This window comes from Sturnira hondurensis, unplaced genomic scaffold, assembly GCF_014824575.4.
Source record: "Sturnira hondurensis isolate 20B ecotype Veracruz unplaced genomic scaffold, ASM1482457v3 Scaffold0003874, whole genome shotgun sequence".
In the NCBI taxonomy this organism is placed as follows: domain Eukaryota; kingdom Metazoa; phylum Chordata; class Mammalia; order Chiroptera; family Phyllostomidae; genus Sturnira; species Sturnira hondurensis.
In genome coordinates this window covers 2,203,550-2,229,813 of record NW_028076505.1, presented here as the reverse complement: position 1 = coordinate 2,229,813, position 26,264 = coordinate 2,203,550, and the positions used below count along the sequence as shown (strand labels likewise).

Sequence of the window (26,264 nt, the reverse complement as noted above, 5' to 3'; positions counted from 1 at the left end):
AACTGGGCATTTAGTAGGTGCCAGCTACCCATTCAAGTCCTTTCGATGTTGTCACTCACGTCAACCTAGCTACATGGCTATGAGGCTTTACAAAAGAGGAAGCTGAGGCACCGAGAGGTTACGTATCTTTTGTCCTGTGCCCAGATTCCGGGGGGCGGGGGGAGGAGGCCTCCTGAGGAGGGTTGTTGGGGGCCCCTGTTTGGGGACCGAAGGAAGCAGAGTCAGGCAGAGGAAAGCGTTACTGAGGTGCAGTCACCGTGGGGGCTCAGCCAGCACCACCCCCAGATCGGGGGCGTGGGGCTTCCGGTCTGCGGTCACTGGGTGCAGACCGCCTGCTGAGAGGGGCGGTGGTCCCGGGCTAGGTGGTGGCTCTCTCTGGGGCAGTGTGTTTGTTGGGTGGGTGGGAGAGGATGATGATGGGACTAGGGTCAGTGCGGGTGCTGATGATGGGCATTTGGGCACACGCAGCCAGGAGCCACCCAGGGTAGAATTCAAGAGTCCATACCCTTGGAGGTGCCAGACTGTGCCACTTGTCCCCACACCCTGAGCAGGCCTGTTAGCTCAGGAACTCACTCTCTGTAGAGGAGAAATAGCACCATGCAAGGAGGGAGTCACAAAGTCACGTGAAAAGCCAGAGGGCGGTGTGTCAGTCCACCTGGCTTGGCTGGGACACCAGAGGTCTACAGTGGGGCGGTGGGACCTCTATCCAGAACCCTTTGCTCTGTAACAGGACACCAGCCGGTGAGGGCCAGCCAGGCCAAGCCTGAGTCTAGCTCCGAGGAGCTTGTCCAACCAGAACTCTGGTGGATGGGAACCAACCCCCCAGGAAGCCTGCCACCGACCCACGGCCAGAGAAGCCAGTTTCAGCCGAGGAAAGCCTGTGACCTGGCGGCAGTCCTGGATGGCTGCAGGGTACAGCAGGGGTTGCCCTCCCACTGAAGGAAGCCCCCCAGGGCAGAGCTGGGGCCACCAGGATGTCTCAGGGCCACAGTGCAGCGAGCCCTGGTCCTTCCTGCTGGACCAGGTGTACAGAAGGGCAGGTGGCCACCAAATGCCGCCTCTCCTCCTCTTTCCCTGTGGGATTTTTTTGTTTGTCTGCAATTGTCCCATTCTTCCTCCATCTTTAGGAGCTGGGTGTGTTGGGGACAAAGTTATAGCTTTGATCCCAGAGCCAGGCTTAAGGGGGCCCTCTGATCTCAGTGAGTGCCTACCGGCCAGCACCCCAACATGGGGAGTCTCCCCATGGAGGAGAGAGTGCTGGGGTTGGGGGGGACCAAGGTCGGACACTGGAACTCTGGGCACTGGAGGAGGCCGTGAAAAGGGGGGTGGTGGCTGCTGTTGGCCTCCCCACACCCCTGCACACCCTTTCCCCTGTGACTGCCTCCCTCTGGCTCTGAAGCCACGGGGCCGATGGGCCTTGGGGTCCCTAGGGACAGATGGGGAGCCGGGGCCCTTCCCAAGTCTTGGTGACAAGAGTCCAGACCCCTGACTCTGATCCAGCTGCCCATGAGCTGATCGTTCCCACAGACCCACCCCTGGCCTCGGCCCACCTGTGGGAAGGGCAGGTCAGGCTCTCTCCCCGAGCCCGCATCCTCAGCTGGCCAGTGAAGAAATCCAAGTACCCATCTCTCAACGAGTGTGATGGCGGGCACGGTAAATGTTTAACAAAAGGCAATTGTTCTTTTATAATCCCGAGACCCAGGACGTGCAGAGCCTGGGGCCAAGCCTTAGAATATGCCTCAACCATGACGAACAACAAATACCAAAACCTGCTCTCGTCTGAACCTCTGGGACCTGCATTCCTCCCGGGAACCTGCCAAAAGCCGGTGACTGCACCGACAGGCCCCCGGGGGGTGAATGCTCCCTGAGTGGGCAAGGGGCCTCGACCCCCTTTCAGGGACACACCCAAGGGCCCGGGCTCACCAAGAGGTGGCTTCACGGGGCTTCTGAAAATGAAATGCCTCCTCTTACATCCTTTTGCCTAGGACCACATTCTCTGGGCCCTGGGTCCTGTATTTCGAGGGACTAGTGAATTCTCTTTTGTCCATCTGACCATGGGCACCCATGGGCCTCTTGGAGCTGGTTAACCTCAAACCTCACAGCATTACCGTCCCTGTCTTAAGCAGAACGGGACCAAAGAGCACACAGTTCCATTATTGCTACCCGGGGATTCATTTCCCGGTATAGACCCTTTAAAAACAGTTCGTCGATGATTATACATACATTGTTTGTGCACTAATGAAATATTCCATACGTATGACAGAATATGGTTAATACAAAAAGGAATAAAAAATAAACTGATCACTCTGGCGTCACTGTCCAGGTTAAGAAACAAATTGTCACTGATACCATCACGTCCAGAACCCTGTTTCCGGCCCCGTCCATTCCTGCTAGGGAAGACCACTGCGCTGAATCGCGTGTTTATCCGTTTCTTTCTCTTTCTCAGTTTTACCGTGTAGGTGTGTGCCTCTAAACACATCGTCATGTAATAGCGAATGTTTATAGGAAGGCTCAGTGTTGGGACGACCCGTCTGTGGTGGTGGGGGTGGCTTTGGCCTCCCCATTTTCATTGCCAGGTGGAACGCCACTGTGTGAATACACCACCGATTCCTGTTGGTCTTTGGGTTGTTTCCAGGTTTGGGGATAGAAATGGTGTCTCTGTGGACATTCTTGTGGAGTTTCCTGAGCTCGCTGCAGGAGTCTTCAGGGCACACACTTAGGAGAGGAGTTTCTGGGAGAAATTTTGCGTCTCTTCGACATGACTGCACGATACTGGGAAGCTGTCCACGGCAGCCACGCCAACTAGACCCTCCTTCCCACTCGCCTTCCCTCTGGCTGACGAAATTTTGGCCATACGCGGTGCTGAGTAAGTAAGTCACCTTACTTATTTTCGCCAGGTTAGCACTTTGTGTCTGGAGGGAAATAGACATTACGTGAAGTTTACTATTTTAACCTTTTCTAAGTGCCCGGCTCAGCAGCATTAGGGACATTCATTGCACAACCATCACCACCGTCTGTGTCCAGAACTTTCCACCCTCCCGAACTGAAATGCTGTCTGCCTTGAACGCTCACTCCCCATGCCCCACCCCCAGCCCCGGGCACAGGCACCCGCTTTCTGGCTCCGTGGGGTTGACTGCTGCGGGGACCTCGCCTAAGTGGAACGGCAGTGTTTGTCCTTCTGTGTCTGGCTCACGTCACCCAGCCGGATGTCCTCCTCGCTGCTTTCCCCCGTCCCGTGTACTGTATGAGGTGTGTCCAGGTGTCTTTAGAAGGAGTTGGTTGGAGGGTTTGACCTTCTGCAGTGCAGGGAGCTGCCTAAACAGTCTCCGTATGAGTCAGGTCTTTGGTTCTGAGGCCGAAGCTTGAGGATCAGAGGGTAGGGAGAGGGGCTGTCGTAGGCGGCTTGGGCTGCCTGGCGAAATGCCACAGGGTGGGTGGCTAAACCAACAGACATGTATTTTCTCACCGTTCTGGAGGCTGGAAGTCTGAGGTCAGGGTGCCAGCCTGTTCTGTACCTGGCCAGGGGTCTCTTCCTGGCTTGCAAGTGGATGTCTCCTTGTGGTGTCCTCCCGTGGCCTTTCCTTGGGGTGTGGACGTGGAGAGAGAGGCAGGGACACAGACACTCACAGAGAGGGGGAGAGAGAGAGAGATCCATTTTTCCTGGAAGGGCCATCAGGCCTCTCACCCACCAGCCCACCCTAGGACCTTGTAGAACCTTAATTACCTAAAAGTTCATTCACTGTATAGAGTTACCTTAGGATTAGGACTTCACCATAGGGCCTGGGGGGCAGGGGTTATCATTCAGTCTGCAGCGCGTGTGAAACTGGGGAGACCAGGACAAGCTGGGACCCACACACATGAGCTGGAGCCCACAAGGCCAGACTGTACCAGTGACCTTGAGGGTTTCCCGCAGAAGCGGGGGAGGGTTGGTGGTAAGAGCTAAACACACACCCGGCCCGGGAGCTGGGCAAGCTGGGGATCTGGGGGAAAGGGGGCTGTGCCGGCCTGGCCACTGCCGCGTGGGAGGAGGTGAGCCTGCTGACCAGCACCGAGGTGTGGGAGCGAAAACTGGCCCCGCTTCACTTCTGCCCTGCAAGTCTCCCAGGACCTCTCACGGCCCAGCCTAACCAGAAGGGCGTCTGGTGAAGCTGTCGCGGTGCAAAGCCACCGCATCTCCTGAAAGTTCTGACACTGTGTTTTCACATACAGTCTTTCATTCACCCGTGCTGATTTACATGTGTGAGGGGACGTAGGATGCTCACTCCGTGTTTTCCCAGTTGGATAATGGGTTCTCCCACGAGATTTCTGCACTGATCTGCATGCCACCCCCCTGCCCTTCATGCCCCCACACACACCTGATTCTGTTTCTACAAGTGATGTCATCACACTCGGTCTCTCACATTGGATTTTCTGAGTGGGATGGTTTCTTTGGGGATAATCCTGCCAAGTCTTTGCTACTCTTCCCCTGTGTCTTGGAGATTCTTGGCCCTTTGTTCTGTCATGCTCTTGCACATTTATTTCAGACTAAGCTCATCAATGCACTCCAAAACACCTGTATTAGAATTTTGGCTGTAATTGTACTAAATCCATTATGTGGATGTAAAAAGACAGTTGCTGTAACATTGTAGCTCCTATAATATTGCATCTTCTACACACGATTGCATATCTCTCCATTTATTCAGTCTTTGTTACCTCTCAGTAAAGGCTTATACCTTTCTCCATAGTAGTTTTCACATATTTTGGTAGATCTACTTAACTAAGCTAACAAATTTTCTGTTGCCATTTAAGTGGTATACCGTTGCAGTCTTTCTCAGCTTTTTTATGACCCACTTAAAGAGGCAGACGATAAGGAGATTAGTACAAGGAAAACGTGTCCACCCTCCTCCCAGACCCAACAGTTATCAGCATGTTTCCATAAGTGGCTTTTTCTTGAGGAACCATTTGAAATTAAGATGCAGACACCGGGACGTGCCTCTTCAGGAGTGGCGTTCTCCTACCAGCTCACACGACCGTTTTCCCAGTGAGTGGTACCGTTAATATTTGCGTGTCCAGCACTTAGCTGGTGGTATGGAAGACTGCAAGTTACTTTGGGGTGTCTCCTTGTACTTATCTAACATAGGCAGCTAAACTTTCTTAATGCTCATGATTTTCTCTTGATTCTTTGAGGTTTTTGTAGGTATACAATCATATCTTCAAATAATGATAGAATTGTCTCCTCTTTTGTAATTCTCACTAGTTTAATTTCCTTTTCCTTGTTGACTACCTAGGCTTAAACCTTCAGGATGACGCTGAGCTGAGTGTTTCTAGAAGTAATCTTTTTCTTTTCTTTTTTTTTAAAGATTGTATTTATTTTTAGAGGGGGAAGGGAGGGAGAAAGAGAGGGAAACATCAATATGGGGTTGCCTCTCAAGTGCCCCCTACTGGGGACCTGACCCACAACCCAGGCATGTCCCCTGACTCGGAATCAAACCCGCGACCCTCTGGGTGGCGGGCCAGCGCTCAATCCACTGAGCCACTCCAGCCAGGGCATAATCTTTTTCATTTGATCATTAAGGGTATTTCATGGGACTTATATAGATGTGTTTCATCAGGTAAAAAAGTTTTCTTTTCCTTCACTTTGGCAAAGTCCTTCTGGATGTGTGTTGAACTTTATTAAATGTTCATCCTAAATACGTTAAGGTAACTTTATAATTTCTCTGTTTGAATGTGTTACTGTGTTGGGCTACACTGAAAACTGCTTTTCCAATGTTAAAGCAATATCACATTCCTAAGACAAACCCAACTTGGTCATACTCTTTTTATGATTTTAATGCATCATTAGATGCATTTTCCTAATATTTGGGATTTTACATTTATATTAATGAATTAGGTTGGCTTGTAATTTTCCTTGAACTGTCCTCTCTGGTTTAGGCATTGCTGAGTTGAACGGTATTTTCTGTTTCTACTCCTTTGAAGAATTTTTGAAATGCTGGAATAGTGTGGTTCTCAAGTGTTTCTAAGAAACAGAACCTGGAAAACCACCTGGCTGACTACTGCACGCAGGTGTCTAAATATGCCCATTGATGAACTTACTCATCGTGTCCTTCAAATCGTCTACATTTTTACTGTTTTGTTTGTTTTGGTGGTTGGTTGGTTGACTTGACCTCTCACGCCCATGAGGGAGGATGGTGAATTGACGAAGATCTTGTGGTTCTAGACATTTTCTCTTCAAATATTTTGGAGGCTACGTTGTTAGGTGTACACAAGCTCATGACTGACATTGCCCAGGTGGTTTGTTTATCTTAACAGTATAAAGTGACTCTCCTTATTCTCAGTGCAACTTTTTATTCTAAAGTCTATTTTGTCTACTATCAGGACAGCCAAACCAGCTTTCCTTTGCACGTGCCCAGGCTACATGTGCCTCATAAATAACTTACAGCTGTCTTAAAAAGTAGATGCTCTGATAGTTTCTGTTTTTAAGAATTCGGTTCATATAAACCGGACCCTTGGGAGCACTTGCTGTGTTGTGACGACTGACGTGTTGGCATGTAGTTCTCCATTCCTTGTTTTCCTGGGTCCAGTCTCACTCCCCCCCCCGCCTCATCCATCTTCCTTGCTTTACTGCACTTGGCATCGTTGACTTTCCCCCTTACGCCCTTGCTTCTGCGTTGGGTTTAGACCCAATCAATATGCACTCTAGTTTCCTTCTTTGGTAATTATCCTTTTAACAAATACACCCAACAAAGTCTAAAGGTAATCGGTATGTTCCTTCTCCGGAATAACACAACCATGGACGTGCTTTAATTTTGTTCATTCCACCGGGGGTGATCCTAGGTTGTCATGCTGTTATTTCCCAGTATTTTACTTCTACTTTTCGTTGCTGTCGTCGTTTCCTTACCTGACAAATGAAACATTTTCAACGGTGTCAGTTTAGCCGTCCGTATCGGGTTAGACTTTTACCATTTTCTTGGTCACCGTTCCCTCTGGCATTTCCATCTGGGGTGATTTCGTGTTTTACTGAACTGCAGGCCTTCCAGGTTTCTCTATTGTGGCCCACACTGTCTTGGTTTGTCTGGAAATGTCTCTTCCCTCCTTCCTGAAGGATACTTTGGCACAGGATACACAATTCTAGCTTGACAATCACTTTCCCCCAACACTTTAAATATTTTATTCTACCATATTCTGCCTCATTTGGGGGGATATTTTGTTTCAGGAGTTCTTTAGATCTTGTCTTTATTTTGGAGGTTCTGCAATTTCACTCTATTATGTTTAACTGTGGATTCCCCTTTTTTTCTTCCTGGGATTTGTGTTGCTTCGATAATCTAAAACTTCATGACTTTCATCAGTTTTAGAAAATTCTCAATCATTGTTACTTCAAATAGTGTTTCTACCTTGTTCTCTTTATTTTCACATTTGAAGATCTAATTAGACATATTTTAGGTAATCATACTCTATTCTTCATACCACTTAGCTTCTATAACTTAGTCCCTGTATATGAATAACTTGAGGTTTATATTTCATGTCATTGATTTTTCTTCATCTATTGAAAATTTGCATTTTTTATTTCTAAAAGTTCTCTTCAGTATTCTCGCCCCACTTATGCCAGGTAATCTTACGCAATCTTTTCTTTATATTCATTTTTTAGATTCTCTCTTTTACTTTATTTAAATAATAAACATGCTTACTTTCTCACCTAATAATGTGTCTAATAATGGCAATATCTATGATTATACTGCTTGCTGTTTTTGCCTACTTTTATGCCTTATTGTAATTGCTTTTCATTAATCTCACTGTGATTGTGGCTGGTATGGGGGTTTCTCCTGGGCGGAGGGGGGTATTAGGGTTCTCCAAAGGAAGAGGAACTGGTGGGGGTGTGTGTGTTACAGGGGTGGATGCATATGACTGTGAAGACCCAGCAGGCCCATGACCTGTGACCTGCAAGCTGGGGAACGAGGAAAGCTGCTGGTGTCATTCAGTGTGAGCCCAGAGACCGGAGACCCAGGGGTGCCGATGGCTGAGGGCAGTGAGGACAAATTCCCCCTTCCTCTGCCTCTTTGTTCTATGTAGCCCCTCAAAGGATTGGGTGACACCCATGCCACTGGGGAGGACAGATCTTCCTCACTCAGCCTACTGACTCAAATGTTAACCCCCTTCCTCGTACAGCCCTCAGACACACCCAGAAAGAACAGTTTACCAGCAGTCTGGCTGTCCTTCGGCACGGCTGAGTTGGCACGTGAAATCAGCCATGGCAGGCAGGGTTCCACTAGAGATGACATGAGTTTGCCTCTGTCGCGTGCCCCGGGCACTGCCAGTCCAGAACCACTGCGGGGAGGTGGCTCCCAGTCTAGTGGTCTGCTCCTAGGGGGCTATGTGTGCCCCAGCAAAAACTACAGAGTGTTGCCAAAAGAAGGGGACACGAACATTAAGAAAACAACCCCCTGGGGGAGGACTGGATGTAGAGACACTCAGGCTCCCTGGTGTGTAGCAGACACGGGGGCTTGGGGGAACAATGGTGTCCTTCATTCTTAGGGGGCTCCAACCCACTAGTCGAAACAGTCAAGAGAACCGCCACCACAAGAAGGCATGACCTGTTTGATCTCAGAGGGTCTTCTACTTGGGACAAGCTGGACACCAGTGAAGTATGAGAGGTGGGTAGGACTGGGTTGTCCATTGCAGGATAATGCCCTATTGTGGATCTCAGGAGGAGGGCCAAGGGCCGGGTGGAAGATCTTATTAGGGAAGTCCAGCTCCCAGGGAGGCCAGGCCGGGAAGGAGGCTGAGCCAAGGCAGCACGTGACTTGGAACGAAGTCGGGTTTTTTGTGTTTCCACCTTACTCTGAAGGAATCGCATTATCTGGGGTATTGCAAACAGTATTGGAAGGAGTCTTTTAATGGGAGCTGCTGGGTGGTGGGCAGCCATGCCTTCTGGACTAAGGTTTATCTGTCTCGTTCCCTTTCCTCGCCCGCTGTCCCCTTGCCTTTGGTGGGCGGGAAGACGTAGAGCCACTTCTGGGGACGTTCCAAGGTGGGGGGAAGGGACTTAAGACCTGAGGGCAGAGAAAGGAGACTCAAGGGGACCACAGAGGGTCCGGCGCTAGCGCCCGGGTCAGCCGTCCCCAGGGGTCCCCAGCGGCGGACTCCTGGGTCCTGCCGCTGGCGCAGAGGCCAAGAGGGGCTCGGGGACCTGGCTCGGGCCTGCCGTCTACGGGAGCTCGAGAAGCAGCAAGCAGCTCCTGGTTTTACAAGGGGTAGAGCCAGCGCTCGCTGGAACCCCTCTCCTCAACCCAAATGGAGTCCTCGGGCTGGAAGCGCCCACGAGGGACGAGGTCCGACTGACTTGGGGAGGGAAACGCGCTCCTCTCCGGCCCTAAACTGCGGGCGGGAAACGAGGCCCGGGGAGCGTCCCCGAGCTCCCTCTAGGTCCCGCCGCAGGCCAGGGCCCGGAGCCGGGCCCGGGCTCTCCCTGGGGGAACGCCTCCTCCCGCAGCCGCCGCCCTCGCCCCGCCCGGACCGGCCCAGGGGAGCCGCGGCTCCGGCCCGCCCCTCCCTCCGCCAGAGGTGACCGGTACCTGCATGGGGGGTGTCGCCCTGGGCTCTCGGACACCGCCTCCTGGGATTAAAGCGAGAGCCGGGGAGGGTCGGAGACTACCTCGCGGGGCCGTGGAGGACCCGAGCTCTGTAGGAGGCGGAAGAGGAGGAAGGACGAGGGGCGGGAGTGCCGCGTCCGGGGAGTTGCAGGTAAGCGTCTCCATACCGGGCGCCGGGTGAGGGCTCCCGGGGGCAAGAGGAGGACCTGGGCGCCCAGGGCGACCCCCGCACTCGGCGGGGCTGTGGGAGGAGAGGCCAGGTGTGCGCAGCGCGAGCGCGGCAGGTGCGGGACACGAGGAGCTGAGCAGGGCAAAGCGCCCTCCGTGGGGGCTGGGAGGATGCCGCGTGCTTGGGACCCCTTGGCGCGCCGTTCGGAGGCCCCTGGCATCATGCGTCCGGGCCAGGGTGTCCTGTGAGTCCCTGGCCAACTGGTCCAAGAAGAGGGTGCCTTGGGGGTCCCTTGGGCGAATCCTTTCGGTCTGAACCGGCTCCTGCGCCACTTGCTCTCTGTGGCCCCGAGATGGGGACCAGCGGTGCACATTTCTCCTTCGGGAACGAGGAAGAGGAGGGGATTGTCGATCCCTTTCTTTGTTTCGGGAAAATCTCTGCAGCCCTGGAGTGTTACCTGAACTCCTGCTTCTTGGTCCCCTCCCGAGGTGGGGAGAAACTGGAAACCCGCAGAGATGCCCGGAGCGATACGGCCGGCGCGGCGGGGACGGTGGGGAAAGGCTCCCGAAGGGTTCCCGCGCGAGGCACCAACGACTCGGCGGCCCCGGGGAGGGACTGCCCTTAGCCTGAGCCCCGGCCGCGCCCGGGCAGCGGCGATCACAGCCGTGTACCTGGGCACCGGGCGCCCGCAGGAACCAGTCGGGCGGAGCAGCCCTGGACTTCAGGCGCTCCCTGCAGGGAAGTGCGGGCACGGGGAACCTTCGGTCCACCGCATGTGGCACTCGGGACTGTGGCCGGGCAGCCCAGCGTACCAGCCAGGCAGTGGGCACCGTGATCGCGGCTCCACGATTCCCGCCGGAGAATTGCTTTACGGCCTAAAAGTTTGGGAGACCGCTCAGAGGGGCCCTGTTTGCGGGGGGCCCCCATGCCCAGGGGGCCACCCTGCCTGAGGGCACAACGCCCTGGTCTGGAATCTGGTTTCCGGTGCACAGGCCACAGACCTGGTGGGGGTTGGGGTGCCCGAGGTCGGCCTGCTAGACTTGGCTCCCCAAGGGCTCTGCCTCGAGGCCCCAGCACCCCTTGATTCAAACATGCTTGGTATTCTTGGGGCTAAGGTCAGGGGCACCCACAGGTGAGCTGAACCGTGTGTTCCTGGCGCTCACAGCTGCGGAGAGCCACTCAAAGAATGGAAAATTACAGAGACAGCAAAGAGGAGTTCCAAGATGTTTAGAAAACCTGAAGTGAGGGGAGGGTTGTTGACTTTGCCTGGGAGGTGGGAACATTCACCAGGAAGTGAGAATAGAGGCAACCTCCCCCCAGACTAAGGACTGTTAGGGGGAATGTGGCTCAGAGTTTCCAAGGACGGGGGACCTGAGTGTGCAGGCACTGGAGAAGCCCAGGTTCCTGGGCCATCCCTGCTGCTGAGGTGGGGAGGCAGGGGTTCTGGTAGGCCAGGTGATGGGGAGCCCCCCAGGAATTCACCAGAGGTTGGGCCCTGCTCCCCCAGCTTTTCCAGAGGTGAGGTCTGCCTCCACCCCGTACCCCAGCAAACCCTACTGGGCAGATGAGGTTAGCAACGGAGGCAAGGGCCCCACTGAGCAAGCAAACATTCAGTGCGGGGGGGGGGGGGGGGGGGCTACAGATTGGTCATTGAAACCGCTCTTTCTGTTTTTCAAAAATAGCAGCAGGTGAGCCACGCGGTCCTTGGCCCTTGGTGTGGACCTTTGTTTTGTTCCCCGGCAACTTCCTTTGTATGGGTGCCCCCAAGGTCAACCTTCTAAGGATGGCTGCATTGCTCCTGGAGTGCCTTGGAGCTTGGCACCCCATCCCCTGGCTGCCCTACCCTGCCTGGGTGGGCACCAGTCGTAGGAGCAAACTGGGCCACACCGATATTAGGATAACAGCAAATGTGATGGGGCACTTCCTTTCAGACAGGTGGCATTCCTCACCTGTTTAACGCCGCGGGAAGGAAGCTGGCAGAGAGGTGAGCTGAAAGTGCCCCAGTTCCTCTAGGGGACCTGGGGATGAGGGCCGGCCATCTGGCTCTTGCCTCCCTTAAGGGGGGTTGAGTGCACGACAGCCAGCGGAGAGAAGGAAGGAGGCAGCGATGCTGAGGACAAGGCCTGGGGATCTTCGGTGGAAAGGGGCTTGCTTGTGGGCCAGGCTCCTGTCCCCCTAACCTGAGACCAGCGCCCCTGGGCCGCATGCTGCCCCCTTCCAGGTTCACCTGCCAGTGTGCCTGGGACTCCTCAGTGGGCCTGACCACCCTGGGGGACGAGGCATTCAGGGACAAGATGCTGGTGACATGTCTTCCAGAGAGAGAAGCCTCGATGCCTGCAGGACACCATGCCAGGAATAATCGCCATTTTATAAGTGTGCTGACTGTCCCACTGGGTCCAACCCGGGGGTGACGGGCGGCATACCAGGAAGCACAAACCAGCGCATGGCTGGCGACTCCGCTCTTTTCCTCCTAAACCTGCGGCAGGAGTCCTGGCAGGGGGCGGCGGGGAGGGCTTTGTAACAATGCGGGGTCATTGCCCTGGTTCCAGCTGCTGCTGCAGACTCTGGGAGCAGGGCTCTATTTCTCTAAATCTTCCAGAAACTCCCCCTCCACTCTCAGCCTTGGGCGTGGAGGCAGAAAGGGAAGACAATGTATCGACTGGTTGGCTTTGGTTACTTAAGGACCGGAAGCTGTCCCAGCTGGGGAGGGGTGTCATGGAGGGTCTGGAGGGGCATTGCCCACCGCTGTGCTCTTCCGCTGCGCTGGGTTCCCCCGGGGTGGCCCCACTTCCCACAATTGCTGAGCCATTGGTGCTCTCCATGGCCCTTCCCTACTTCTCAGGGGCCTGCTAGGGACCCCTGAGGTTGAGTGTGGCCCAGGACCAATTAGGTGGCTGCTGGGCATGGGCTTAAGAGATGAGATATGTACTGGGCTGGGCTTGCTGAGCTCTTCCTTCCTGAGCTGGGGCTGGGGAGCTCTAGCTGACAAGTCCTCAGGGCAGTGGGCGCTGGTATAAGGCGAGGGGACACACGGTGCCCCTGTGATCCCCACTACAGGGGAAGCCCCTGAGACTAGCAGAGGGCTGGGCGGCCTGGGGACCGTTTGGAGCAGGAGTCTGAGGTTGGGAGGGAGAAGAGCCCAGCTGGCCTGGGACCCGGCTTGTCCCAGCCACCAGATGGTGGTCAGGACAAGAGGAGCTGGGACGCGGGGGAGTGTCATGGGCAGCAGCAGAAGCACCTCGGGAGGAAGACAGACACCCACTTTCAGAAGGGGGAGCTTGAAGAGGGGAGGTGACCCAAAGCCATGCTTTTGCAGTTACTAGAGTTCAGCCAGGGAGGAGGGGGAAGAAAGGACTTGTTCCAGGGGAAAATGGCATGCATTTGATTTGGGTGTCCGGATGGAGGTAAGGCCTCAGACATCAATGTGGCGGGGGCGGTGTTGGCTGGATTGTAAGAGGGGGTGTGGGTGCAGAAATAGGGCAAGAAAGACAAAATGTTTGGCCGCACCAGGTGTCTGCAGGTGCGCCTGCTGAAGTTCACACGAGGACAGAACAGGCGGAAGAAAGAGGGCGCTCGGGGAGGCCGGGAGGACAGGGCGCGGCGCTGGTGGTTCAGCGGGCGCTCGCTAGAAACATATTTCCAAGTGAGAGCTGGACTGGGAGATGACACAAAGCCCGGTCTTTACTGTCGCTGGTTCGTTTGTGGCTCGAGACCCGGTGTCAGGTTCCCTTTCAGGTCACTGCTGTCCAAGGGGCCTTCCTGTCCGGGCACCGCCCCTGACCTCATTTCAGCCCTCGGTCTGGGTTTTCTAGGGACGGCAGGCTTCACTCTTCAAGTTTCTAACCACACAGAAGGAAAGGTCATCACGTCTGGCCTCCCAGCTGAAGCCCAGTTCTGTTCTAGAATATTCTTGGGAAATGATCTTCCAGTATTAAATCAAACGTGCTTAGGACTGATGACTCTGTCCTTTCCAAGGCAACCCAGTGACATTTTGAACTTCCTTGTGGTTGAAACGTGGTTTCCCTGGGCTGAGTTAAACCCGCCTTCCTGATACTTTTGCCCATTGTGACCCTGGTTTCGTCCTTCGGGTTTCCACGGAGTCAGTGGAGCCCCCTCCCCCAGGGTGGGGACCCTTCGGTTTGGGAAGGTGGATCCCAGCTGCTGACACAGTGTCAGGGCCCAGCGCCCCTCCCGTGTCAGGCTTGTCCTTCTGCTAACCCTGTTCATTGGTATCCTCATTTCCAAGACCATCTGGGGCAAGTTCTTTAGCCAGTGGCCTTTGCACACCCCGCCTCCTTGGAGAGACCCGGGGCTCTGCCCTGTCAGGGGCACACTCGGTTTGGGGTGCCTGGGCCTGAGGCCTTTGTCTGGGTGCCGAGGCTTCCCAGCTCTCTCGCTGTTACGTTGCATCCGACTCATCTGGCCTTTGGAGCTCAGACACCCACTGGAATTGTTTCTTTGTATGATGCTAGCTGGATTTAAAACAAATAAAAAGAAAAAGGGATCGCACCCGGTGCCTGCCCTGAAACAAACGTGTGTGGGGACAATGAGGCATTCATCAAAAAAGAACTTTGGATGTTGCGGGAAGTACCTCTCCTGAGGTGGCGTCTGTCTGTGTCTCTTGTCACTGTGTATATGCCATTTGTCGACCTCCTTTACATGTGTTTGTGTAGAACTATCACTTAAACGCACCAGTGCCTGTTAACTTGAACCGTGCGTGACGTCCCCACAGGCCCGAGAGCATCGTTTTGTGGAATGTGATTTGGTTCCGCATTCGAGACATGAGGGACTCTCATGGGCCATTTGTCCATTGGGTAGGGAGGACCTGCTGTGGTTGCTTGCTTTGGAGTATGAAGAAGGGACATAGAATCTGGGGCACAGGAAGGGGGGCTTGTCGGCCTGTCACACCTGCCATCCTTGAAGGCGCCCAGTGAGGCTGCGCGCTGGAGCAGATGCACGCATGGGGGTGAGTGGTGAAGTCGGCACGGCCTCGGTCACAGGGAGCACCCCTGAGCCCCTGTGTGGGAACCAGCATCCGGGAGCCTGGGCTCGTTCGTGTTAGTTTGGGGGTTCCCAGAAGAGGCTCTAGCAGATGTGCGCTGGGGTGTCCAGAGAGAAGATGCCCTGAGAAGAGACCGCTCTTGTCTGGAAATAGACCTGTCAGGTCATGGGGTGCAGCTAGTAGGAGTCCACCGCACGGCCGCAGGTGACTCAGGTGTGTGACTCGGCTCCCGGGAGGGAAGGCCCACACTGGACCGAAACAAGACCTGTTCTGTGGTGTGACTCACGTGCGGGGTGGTGGAGCTGGTTGGTAACAAGGTGGGGTTGCCACCTTCCAGGCACATTTGCCTTTTTTGTCACTTAAAGGAAAAGTGCTTTATTGTGGCTGGCATTTGGAAGGAAGAGCGATCGATCACCTGTGTCCTTTAAATGACAGCAAAGAACATTCGTGACACCGTGTTCTCTCTCTCCCCCCCTCCCTCCCTCTCTTTTTCTCTCTCCCCCGAGTCTAAGTGGCCTGGCTCCTTTCAGGAACCAGTTAGAGATTTTCTGTCTTGTGTGGGCATGGACATGCCGTAGAAGACAGGAGCCAGACCCAAGGCGCTCGCCGGGTCTTCTTTCAGACCCAGTCCCGTTGTGAGAACCTCCCCTATCCCTGCTGCTTGGCCAGAGAGCATTACAGGCAGCGGGAGTCTCAAGCCTGGCCTTCTATTCCAAAGTCCGGGGAGCTGTACTGGGCACACTCGGTGTTTTCGGTTCTAAGTTACGTGGGCTGTGGGATGGCTGGGTGAGAGAGAACACCCTGCCATCCGTCTGGGTCCCCGGGATTTTACTGGACAGTTCGTAGCCGTGGCTCCCCGTGTGCCTTCCTCTCCTCTCGGCTTCCTCGTCTCACTGTTAGGGATCTTGAATGAATAGGGAGCCTGCATTTGGAGCACCGATTCCTTTCAGAGGGCTCCTCGCCTGGGAAAGCCTCCAGTGGGATCGAATTTTCGTTTCCTGAAACTTCATCCAAACCTATGGCGGGTGAGATAGCTCAGAGGCACAGGCCGTGGCTGCCACCCGAGAGCAGACGAACCAGAGGGGCGAGAAAGTTTGCCTGGCCAGGGCTCTTTTGAAAGTACTCTTAGGAAGGTAACGAGTTTATTCCTGCTTAGACCAGAGGGGAGTGGAGCTTCTGTGTGGGTGTCGAGTCTTAGAAGGCTCTCTCCTCAAAAGGCAGAGGCAGGACAGGTGTGTTCCTGTGTGATAATCACACCATTTAAAGGCTTAAATGTCAGATTTGTATTCTAAATGGTGACCCCTCCCTCTTGCATGCTGATCAGTTCTCTTTCCTCTTACCCAGAAAGCTACTGACTTTTAAAAAAATCTTCAAAAACCTCAGTGCCATCGATATGCCCTCGTTCTTATATTTTATCTACATGAAGGGTAAATAAATGATTTGGTGCATTTGGGGGGGGGTGTTCAGGGAGGTTTCCCAAAATGAAAAAACCATCCTGGTATTTTTCCTGTTATTTTTAGGTTAATGAATCAGATAATAACTTTGCTAAAGAGACAGCAAGGCGATGGGCATGCCGGCTCTCTTGCCCTGGGCTTGGCTGGATTCTCAGAGCTGGCTGACGCCATGCTCTGGAGCGCTGACCGGCTGCAAATCGGCAAATGCCACGATTGGCCCTGCTCCCTCCCCCGCCCTAGCGGGCTGCATCAGCCATCAGTCTTTCAATCACTTTTGTTTAAAAGAGAAACGGCCCTGGCGGGCGTGGCTCAATGGATTGAGTGCCCACCTCTGAACCAAAGGGTTGCCCGTTCCATCCCCAGTCAGGGCAGGTGCCTGGGTTTCCGGCCACTCCAGAGGCAATCACACGCTGGTGTTTCTCTCCCTCTCTTTCTTCCTTGCCCTGTCTTAAGTAAGTAAGTAAATAAATAAATGCAATCTTTTATTTTATTTTATTTATTTATTTTTTATTTATTTATCTTTAGAGGGGAAGGGAAGGAGAGAGGAAGAGAAACATCAATGTATGGTTGCTTCTTGTGCCTCCCCTGCTGGGAACTGGCCCCTGCTGGGAACTGGCCTGCAACCCAGGCATATGCCCTGACTGGGAATCGAACTGCGATCGTCTTGTTCGCAGACCCTCACTCAATCCACTGAGCTACACCAGCCAGGGCTCAACAAATGCAATCTTAATAACTAAATAAAACATATTTTATTGTGTGTCAGTCACTAAAGCTTCACCAGCATCCATTTGTCTCCCGGCACCCACCAACGCCCCACCTTCTGTAGTTCACTGACTTGCCCCTGGTCACAGCTAGTGAGGGACTGAGCTGGGGTCTGGATCTAGAGGCTGGTCCCAGAGGTCATGGGCTTAACCACATGCCGTGCTGCCGGCTGCTGTTGGAGCACCTCCTGTGTGCCAGGCACTTCACAGACGGAAAGTAGTCGGACCTGGTCTGGCCAGCTTCGAAGTCCAGAGCTCTCTCGTTGGAACACGGTCTTGCAGACGGGTGGTTGGTTGCCAAGGCCCTTCCTGGAAGCATTCTGTGGTCGTGGCCAGAAAGCAGGGAAGGGGCCCTGTTGGCTCCCAGGAGGGAGCGGGACGTCAGGTGGGGCTTTCCTGTAGAGCTTCACGTGCTGAGGGTCCTTCTAGATGTCGCTGTGAACTATTCAGAGACGTCGGGGAAACAAACGGTCCAGGGCTTTCTCCGCCTTCGAAACCGTCTTTCTTTCGTTTCTGGATTTAGGCCAGTAAATGGAGGAGTTGGGTGGGTGTGGATGTGTTTTATTTTATTTATTTTTTAAAAATTTTGTTTACTTATCTTTAGAAAGGAAGGGAAGGAGAGAAATATCAATGTATGGTTGCTTCTCACGCATCCCCTGCTGGGAACTGGCCCCTGCGGGGAACTGGCCTGCAACCCAGGCATGTGCCCTGACTAGGAATTGAACTGTGATCCTCTGGTTCACAGGCCTGTGCTCAATCCACTGAGCTACACCAGCCAGGGCTTATTTTATTTTTTAAGTATATGTTTTTTAAGAAGCGGAAGATTCCGTATGGCTTCTTTAAAGAGTCGGGTGTGGCCTCTGCCTCGTCCTAAGTCCTAGACCACCTGCTCAGGGTGCTCGGCCCCTTCCTCGCCTCGTGCCCACGGGTGCTGTCTGTGTGTCCGATGGCACCTGCTGTTGATCGGCGCCCAGCACTGCCTGCACGCTCTCGCTGAATCCTCAACGGAACACGACGGTGCCTGCGACTATGTCCGTGCTGTCCTAGACTCAGAGAGGTTCTGCCATTGCCCCGGGGGTGCCTCCAGGAAGTGGCCCTGCCAGGAGCTGGCTCCAGGTGTTTGCCTCCGGGTAGCCTCTGTGGAACCTGAGGCTTTGAGTTGCCTACTGTGTGCATCTAGTCTCCAGCTTCTCCTTTAGGCAGAGGTCACCTATGGGAGGGCGTGGCCAAGCTCCCGGACGCCTGCAGAGACTAGCTGTTGGGAGGACTAGGCTGTTTGCTCCAGAGAGAGGCAACTTTCACCTAGGGAGCCTTCTAGTTCTTTCTAGAAGGAAACTGGTGTGGAAATTACAGTCTCACTGTTCTTTCTCCTAGGTCATCTTGAACGCTCCAAATACCTACCTTTACCTGATGCTGCTGATACAGTCGGGATGGCTTTAAACTCAGTAAGTGATTAACTACTAACTTCCTGGACTTCTCTTTGTTCTCTTCTGTTATTTCTCGGGGCGGGTGTTGCTTGGCCTGCTCAGAGCTGTTTGTTGGACCCGCGTGTGATGTGGGATGTTGGGCCAGGTCTGTACGGTACAGGTGCACAGGAGCCTGGGTGTGGCCACACTGCAGCTGCAGGGATGGGAGTCTCAAAGCCCTGGGTGGGTGTGGGAAGATGTGGGGCCTTGCCTTGGCCTGTTGTCTTTCCCCTCTGCTGGTGGGGATGGGGCGGAGGACAGCGTCAGTGTGGGAACAGATGGGGGCAGGACGGTGCTAAGAGGAGGCAAGTGCAGGGACAGGAAGTGCATAGGGGGCAGGGGCCAGCAGACTGTTGTGTAGCCTAGCTCCCCAATACGCCGGGGCAGGGGGTGACTGACTGGGGTGTCGGGCTGGCTCTCTCGCCCTAGACCCCAGCCCGCACTGGAGACAAGTACACATTCCTTGTCCACCGTCATATCTCACCCACTCATTTCACCTCTCATATACCTGGGAATAAGTGCACTTAGTAAAGAGATGTGGGTGACAACAGTTTTCTAGATCCCATAGCTGCAAAATAAACCTGCCCCCCAACCCCACCCCTTTACTTGTTACTGCTACATATATTCCCTGGGCCCATCTGAAATTTCAAATCCACTGCTCGGGAATCCACCAGGACGAAAAACTGTGCTTGCCGCAGCCTTTCCTGGGTGGACGGCGTGTTCTCAGATGCTGCCGATAGAGGCGGAACACACACACTGCCTGTTTTTGCTTCTGGCGCCCCAGTTAGATGAGAGATTGCATCTCGTTTTCTCTTCCTGTCTGCCGCTCTGGTTTAGACATGTAGCATTCGGACTTTTGAAGGAGGGCGTTGGTGAGTTATTAAGCTGGGAGCCTGCACGTGGTTCGGTTCTTTATAATCGCACTCCCCTGGAGGCTCCGTTTAAAATTCTCAGCCTCGTGTTGCCTCTGTTCAGAGTAACGGTCCTCTCTGAGATCGCAATCAATAAGAAATAAGTGGAGAAATTAATGAGTGGGAAGAAGGTCTGTGTGGGGACCTCCCATGCCGGTAGAGGGGCAAGTGGGTGACGGAGGGTTGCTGACCCGGGGAAGATCGAAGGCTTGGGGGGTCTAAACTTTGGGACCCAGAAATTCCACCCGCAGCAGGGAGAGAGCTGCAGAGGTCCACACACTCTCCAAAAAAAATGCATGTGCTGAGCAAGGAGATTGTTTCAGGCAGAACCACTCAGCAGCCCCCCGTTGTAAACCAGGCGCATGCCCATTAAGAGATGGTAAGGAAGTAGGATTCATTTTTATAGGACAAGAGGAGCTAGAAAAGGAATTTGCAACTAACATGCATAGGTAAATTTCTTAGCCTCTGTCACTCATGCGTCTCTCTGCAAAATGGGTGTATTTATCATGCTGGCATCGCTAGTTTATAGCTCGCACCCCATTCTCCAGGTGCTGACTCATTCCCAGACTTCTACTCTTTTTCTTAAACCCTGAGTGTATGAAGTGGATGCAGAGGGTGCAAAAGGTACAGACTGCCCATTATACGACGACCTGGGGCAGCTGGTGTACAGCTCAGTGACTGGAGTTAACGACTGCATCGTGTGTTTGAAAGCTGCTAAGGAAATAGACCTGCAGAAGGTCTCATCATAAGAGAAACAGTTGTGACTGTGTGTGGTGACGAAAGTTAACTAGAGTTATGGCGGCGATCACTTCGTAATTTGTACAGACGTTGAATTATTATGCTGCACACCAGAAACTAATATATTATATGTCAGTTATACCTCAACAAAAGATGAATAGTAAACAAAGAAATATAAAACCTATTGACAATGAACTAAAACTTCTGGTTAGCTTTTAGTCAAGGTAAGTTTAGCGTTCAGCATCATTCTAGACATCCTAAAAGAGTCTGCGGACCGCTTCCAGGGTGGCATCCGAGCCCAGTGGGGCATCCAGGGTCTGGCAGGGGTACGGCCTATTCGAGTGTGGTTGGTAGGGTAGTGATGTGGGGGCAATAGTTGATCATTTCAATTTGAACATGTCACCTAAAATGTCACATGGTGTGCTTGAGTGTGATATTGTAAAGAAAAGGTTTTATAATAAAAAAGGGACATTATTTGTGCCAGCCCCTGTATTTAACCTTTAGGGTCATTAGGGTTTCAAATTCTTCATCTTCTTTTCAATTATTTAGGGATTACCACCTGGTGTCGGACCTTACTACGAAAACCATGGCTACCAGCCCGAGAGCCGGTACCCGCCGCAGCCCGCCAGGGCCCCCAACGCCTTCTCGGTGTATCCGGCTCACTACTACCCACCCACGGTGCCCCACTACACCGTGAGGGTGCTGACGAACACTTCGACACCCGCCGTCCACACGCAGCCCAAATCTTCCTCAGGGACACTGTGCACCTCAAGTAGGACCCTTTTTTGTGTGTATTTCCTGTACCGGAACCCAAGTTTGGGGTCCCTCATCTTCTCTGGTGGGCTCGCTGTTCCCACCAGCTCTATGGCCAACGGTCCTGCACTGCTGGGCCTGGTCTGTTTAACGTGCCCCCCCCCTCGGCTTCTGTCCAGGCTGTCTGCTGCCAGGTGCCCCGCCCCCCCTGCCCTGGGCCCTTTCTCGGGAGTCTCTGGGTTACAGAGATCTTGGCACTCCCTTAACTCCAGGTCCCAGCTTTGTCTCCCACGATGGTCTTTCAGGATGGGCCTCTCCCACTGTTCCTCGCCTGTGTGGTTTATCTTAAATAAATAAATGGCGAGGTTGGGACGCAGGAATCCACGATCTAACCGTCCCTTATGGTGCAGTTCCCTAGACACAGCCCGCTGTGGGTGAGGTGCCTGATGAGGGTTTTGTGTTTCGGGAGTGAAGGGACTCATGTGGTCATTGTGACCGGAGTCTGTCCTGGCTTTAATAACCGGAGACGGACGGGCCCGCACGGGCTGCAGGGACGAGGGCCCAGGAACCTATGGCTCTGTGTCCTTTGCCTGTCACTTGATCGAGTGTCTCTTGTGCCCTCGGATTCATCTCCCTGCTTCACGTTTGANTCGCTGTTCCCACCAGCTCTATGGCCAACGGTCCTGCACTGCTGGGCCTGGTCTGTTTAACGTGCCCCCCCCTCGGCTTCTGTCCAGGCTGTCTGCTGCCAGGTGCCCCACCCCCCTGCCCTGGGCCCTTTCTTGGGAGTCTCTGGGTTACAGAGATCTTGGCACTCCCTTAACTCCAGGTCCCGCTTTGTCTCCCACGATGGTCTTTCAGGATGGGCCTCTCCCACTGTTCCTCGCCTGTGTGGTTTATCTTAAATACATAAATGGCGAGGTTGGGAGGCAGGAATCCACGATCTAACCGCCCCTTATGGTGCAGTTCCCTAGACACAGCCCGCTGTGGGTGAGGTGCCTGATGAGGGTTTTGTGTTTCGGGAGTGAAGGGACTCATGTGGTCATTGTGACCGGAGTCTGTCCTGGCTTTAATAACCGGAGACGGACGGGCCCGCACGGGCTGCAGGGACGAGGGCCCAGGAACCTATGGCTCTGTGTCCTTTGCCTGTCACTTGATCGAGTGTCTCTTGTGCCCTCGGATTCATCTCCCTGCTTCACGTTTGACTTTGTCTCCTTCCTCTCTGGGCCCCCTTTTCTTCTTCACTTCTGTGAAGAGCTGCCCGGGGCGGCAGTGGACCGGAACAGCCGGCCCCTCCTGGAGCCAGTACGGTGGCTGTCCCGACTAACGTTGGCACTGGCTGTGTTTTTATCATCTGGGGAGCTGTGCACTCGGGTGTGTACAGCTTGTGCTGTTCCCCGTGAGCAATACGGCGAGTCTCCGTGGGCTCACCACAGCATGGGTCGTTGGAATGCATAGTGCCACTGTTACTGGGGGCCCCGTGCCCCCCCCCGACCTCCCCCGCTCAGCACTGGCGTCACTCCTGTGTCTCTGCTCCCCTCCCCCTTCATGGGCTCATTCTGGCATTCGCTACCCCCTCCCTGGTTCCTCCCCTCAATGGTCTCTTCTTGCCTGCGAGCTTCTCTGTCTCTTCCCCTCTGTCTCTGCTCAAGGAAGTGCTGTCTCCGCGCTGATGTCTTTCTGGTGGTCGGGTAGGTTGAGACCGGCAGTTCTCAGTCAGGGGTGATTTTGACCCCCAGAGATACTTGTCTGGAGACAGTTGTGGTTGTTAGAACTGGGGCGGTGGGGAGGGGGGCGACTGCTGCCTGCCTGCCCTGAGTGGGTGCCAGGGATGCTTCTAAACACCCCGCTGTGCACAGGCTGCCCCCAGACCAAGAAGGGTCCAGCTGAGATGCCCGTCGGAGAGTTTCATCGGTCAGGGTGGTGGGAAGGAAGCCAGGTGGGGGGGGGGCCGAGGGAGCCCTTGCAGCGGCGCCTGACTCCCAAAGAGCGAGGGCAGTGCTTGGAAGCCAGGGGTTCCTTCCTGAGGTCAGCACCCCTCGCCGGCGGCATTCACCCCAGTGCCCGAAACCCAGACCGACTAAGAGAGCCCACGCGTGTTTTCACTTTTCTGGGGTGGGCGCAGGGAAACTTCATAGCGGGGGCAGCTGGATGGGAATGTAAATCTCTTGTCAGTTACTTTTAAAAGAGAAGACGATGAGCCCACACGTAAGATTTTTGCATTCTAAAATGGTCCTTCGAACTCTAAAATAGCTTACTAAACTTCTCTTGGTATTATTTTTAGAACGTTTTGTTGGGTTATAGCATATAAGACATTCAGGGTTCAGCACAAGTAACACCCTGTTTTTATTACAGAGTCTTTTATTACAAAGTCACAAGTGTGTGATTGGGTAACATAACGCTATCATACTCAAGCACACCATGTGGCATTTGAGGTGAAATGTTCAAATTAAAACTGTAAATCATTACACCCACATTATTACCCTGCCAACCACACTCAAGCAGGCCTTCCTTCTGCCGGGCCCTGGGTGTTTTATGAGTGGAGGGTTTGACCTTGGGAGCATTCGTTCAATGACACACCGTTGTTGTTAGAGTAGTTGCTTCCTGAAAAACCGAGTGTGGAGAGTCCGTGTGCACCTCCGCAGTCACGGGGAGTCACACCGAGTCAGTGTGTACACGCCTCACAGTGCCGGTTCGGAGAACGAGGCTCAGCCAGCCTGTGCTGCCGTTTCTGGTGAGCCCTAGAAACGGGGGCTGAATCAACGGTAGGCTCAACCGGTAATGACGAAGGTAAATGAACAGCACGTCACCGTGAAACTCAACAGCAGACACAGCTGCAAACCAGCCCTGAGTCAAGTCTGGGCTGAGTGGACACAGAGGATAAAATGCTAGTCCACCGAGGAAAACCCCGGAGCGCCCGCTGCTCACTGCTCCTTGTGAGAGCTGGCTGGATTGCCTGTCCCACACCCGAGAGGGTGCGACCACTTAATTTAATATCCCTCAACTCACCCAGCAAGTTGTTTTTTTTCTTAAATAAAATGGCATACATGGGAGTCGAACAAAGGAAATGGGCATCCTTGGCCAATGGGTACTATTGGCCATGTGGGATTTCTCCAGAGAGGGCGGCCCCTTCGACTCCACTCTGCTTGCTTCAGATGGAGTCACTGTAGGCCAAGTTCTGATAATGTGGCAAGGTGGCCTTGACCTCACCTGCGAGCCTGTCAGAGCTACAGGTTCACGCCTGGCTTGACCCCATCTGAACCAGAATCTCCGGTTGTGGGCCACAGCCAGGAAGCTGGCCCGCAGGCTCCCCAGGTGTCCCTAAGCCGGCTGCAGTCTGAGAACAGACTGGAATTCGAAGAATGTGATAGCGTCGGGTTTTGAGCCCCAACCACCCGGCAGCTCTGGTCTCTCTGCTCTGGAGCCTAGCCCTGCGGGACTTCCAGAAGCACAGATGTGCATTCCCTGGGGCACCGGGCCTCCCCATGCTGACTTCCTCTCCTGCGGGGAGTCCTCCTGTATCAGCTGAGGCAGTCGGAGGGTCTGTTTAAATGCCTCCTCCCATCTCCCCTCTACCCTCCACCTTCCTTCCCAGGAAGGCTGCCAGGAGGACCTGGGCCCCGGGGGCGGGGGCGGGGCATCCTCCACGGGGGAACGGCTGGGCATGAGGGCTGGGCATGAGGGCGTGTGGCGCTGCCCTCTGAACCTTGATACAACTTTTGGCTTACGTTCTGACCCACGACGGCATGTCAGTTAGTTTTGACTGGCGGACACTGGTTACCTTTTCCAGAGTCTTCCTTCTTAGCTGAAAACGTTCCTGCTCTCAGACCAAAGTGCTGATGGTGGCGCTGCCCAGCAGTTTGCCACGGTGAAAGCACGGTAGCCAGTGACCACAGGGACCCCTGAGCACCTGAATTTACGTAACTCTAGTCCTCAAGCCACAAGTAGGGGAAGTGCACGCACCCACACGTGGCTCGTGGCTGGAGCAGGCCCGTGTGGGGGTGTGGGTCTTCCGTGGCCTTCACTGACAGTCCTGGGGCGGGCGGTTCTTCGCCTGGAGTACCACTGACCTCGGGGCGGAAGTTTTGGAGACATCATTATTATTATTTCACTTGTGCTTATAATTACCAAAACAAGGCACTTTTCTTCTTTCAGGCAATTTTTTACATTAATCAGTAACAATTTTACCATCATACTTTATTTTTTCTTTAATTTTTTTTAGTTGTTGTTCAATTACAGCTGTCCCTATTTCCCACCCCCCATTGCTCTCCTCTGCCCTGCCCCCCCCCACATTCAATCCTCCCCTCCCATTTTCCTTGTCCTTGGGTCCTTTATATGTGTGTTCCCTACTTGACCCTTTTCCTTCTTTCCTCTGTTAAAGACTATACTTTAAACTGTTAAAAAAATTTATTGATTGATCTGAGAGAAAGAGACACTGATTTTGTTGTTTCACTTTTTGATGTACTCATTAGTTGATTCTTAGATGTGCCCTGATCAGGGATTGAACCTGCAACGTTGGCACATGGAGATGACACTATAATCAATTGTGCTACCCAGCCAGGGCACCACCATGCTTTTTAAAAGAGCCTAACTTTTTTTTCATGCTGCTTTATATCGTGGCTTCCTGCTTTTAGTCTCCAAAAAGCATGCAGTTTACTTTAATGGAACAATTAAGATCTCCTAGGATATGTCCTTGAAAGTCACATTTTAAGTGCATAAGAAATTATTATTTCTTGATATGCTGTATGATAGGAGCAGTGGATAAAATTTGAGAGTGTGACTTCAGAAAAATCTTTGCGGAACATCTATAAAGGACACATGGACAAAACCCAAGGGGGGTAGGATCAAGGGTGGGAAGTGGGGATGGCTGGGGTGGGGGGAGATGGAGACAATGGTACTTAAACAACAAAAAATGTGGAAAAATAAAAATAACATTAAACACACACAGAGAGAACTTTGCGATAAATTGTAAGCTCATGTCTTTTTCTCAGAGACTAAGAAGGCGCTGTGCATCACCTTTGCCCTGGTGACCGTCCTCGCCGGAGCCGTGGTGGCCTCGGTCTTGCTCTGGAAGTTCAGTAAGTGTGCAGCCGCCCTGAAGCTGGAGAGGGTGCAACCCAGGGCTGGGGATGGGTGCTCAGGCTGTCGCGGTGTGCTGACCATTCCATGGCCCTGCTCTCTGGGCTGGGGGTCCCTCCCACAGCCCTTCCTGAAGTTTCTCTCACACAAAATGAGCTGCCTTCTCTTTGCTTCTGTTTAGTCACGGCAATACACGAGTAACCACTCTTGGGAGCTGGTAAACCTTTGTCCGGGTTGCCTACTTCTTCCTAACCCTGAGCCATGTGTGTAGTGTTGACACATGGCAGAAGTATTTCAAGTTTACCCAGTGCTTTGGGGCACTTGGTGCCACCTGGCACTCTGACCGCTGTGGTCTGCCTTGGGGC

General features: G+C 53.5%; 1 protein-coding gene across 4 annotated transcripts in view; it reads left to right on the top strand.

Moving 5' to 3' along the window:
- Positions 1–26,264, top strand: part of TMPRSS2 (transmembrane serine protease 2) — a 53,945-nt gene that overhangs the window by 6,028 nt on the left and 21,653 nt on the right. The window contains exons 2-5 of one of the 4 annotated variants that reach the window (XM_037042999.1): positions 7,866–7,956; positions 18,327–18,397; positions 20,617–20,839; positions 25,812–25,898. In XM_037042999.1, coding sequence (XP_036898894.1) covers positions 18,383–18,397; positions 20,617–20,839; positions 25,812–25,898 — 325 coding nt within the window. In that variant the 5' untranslated portion in view covers positions 7,866–7,956; positions 18,327–18,382. Of the gene's footprint in view, positions 1–7,865; positions 7,957–9,520; positions 9,718–11,640; positions 11,720–18,326; positions 18,398–20,616; positions 20,840–25,811; positions 25,899–26,264 lie in introns of those variants that run through there. The other 3 variants (XM_037042998.1, XM_037043001.1, XM_037043000.1) reach the window with 3 other exon arrangements.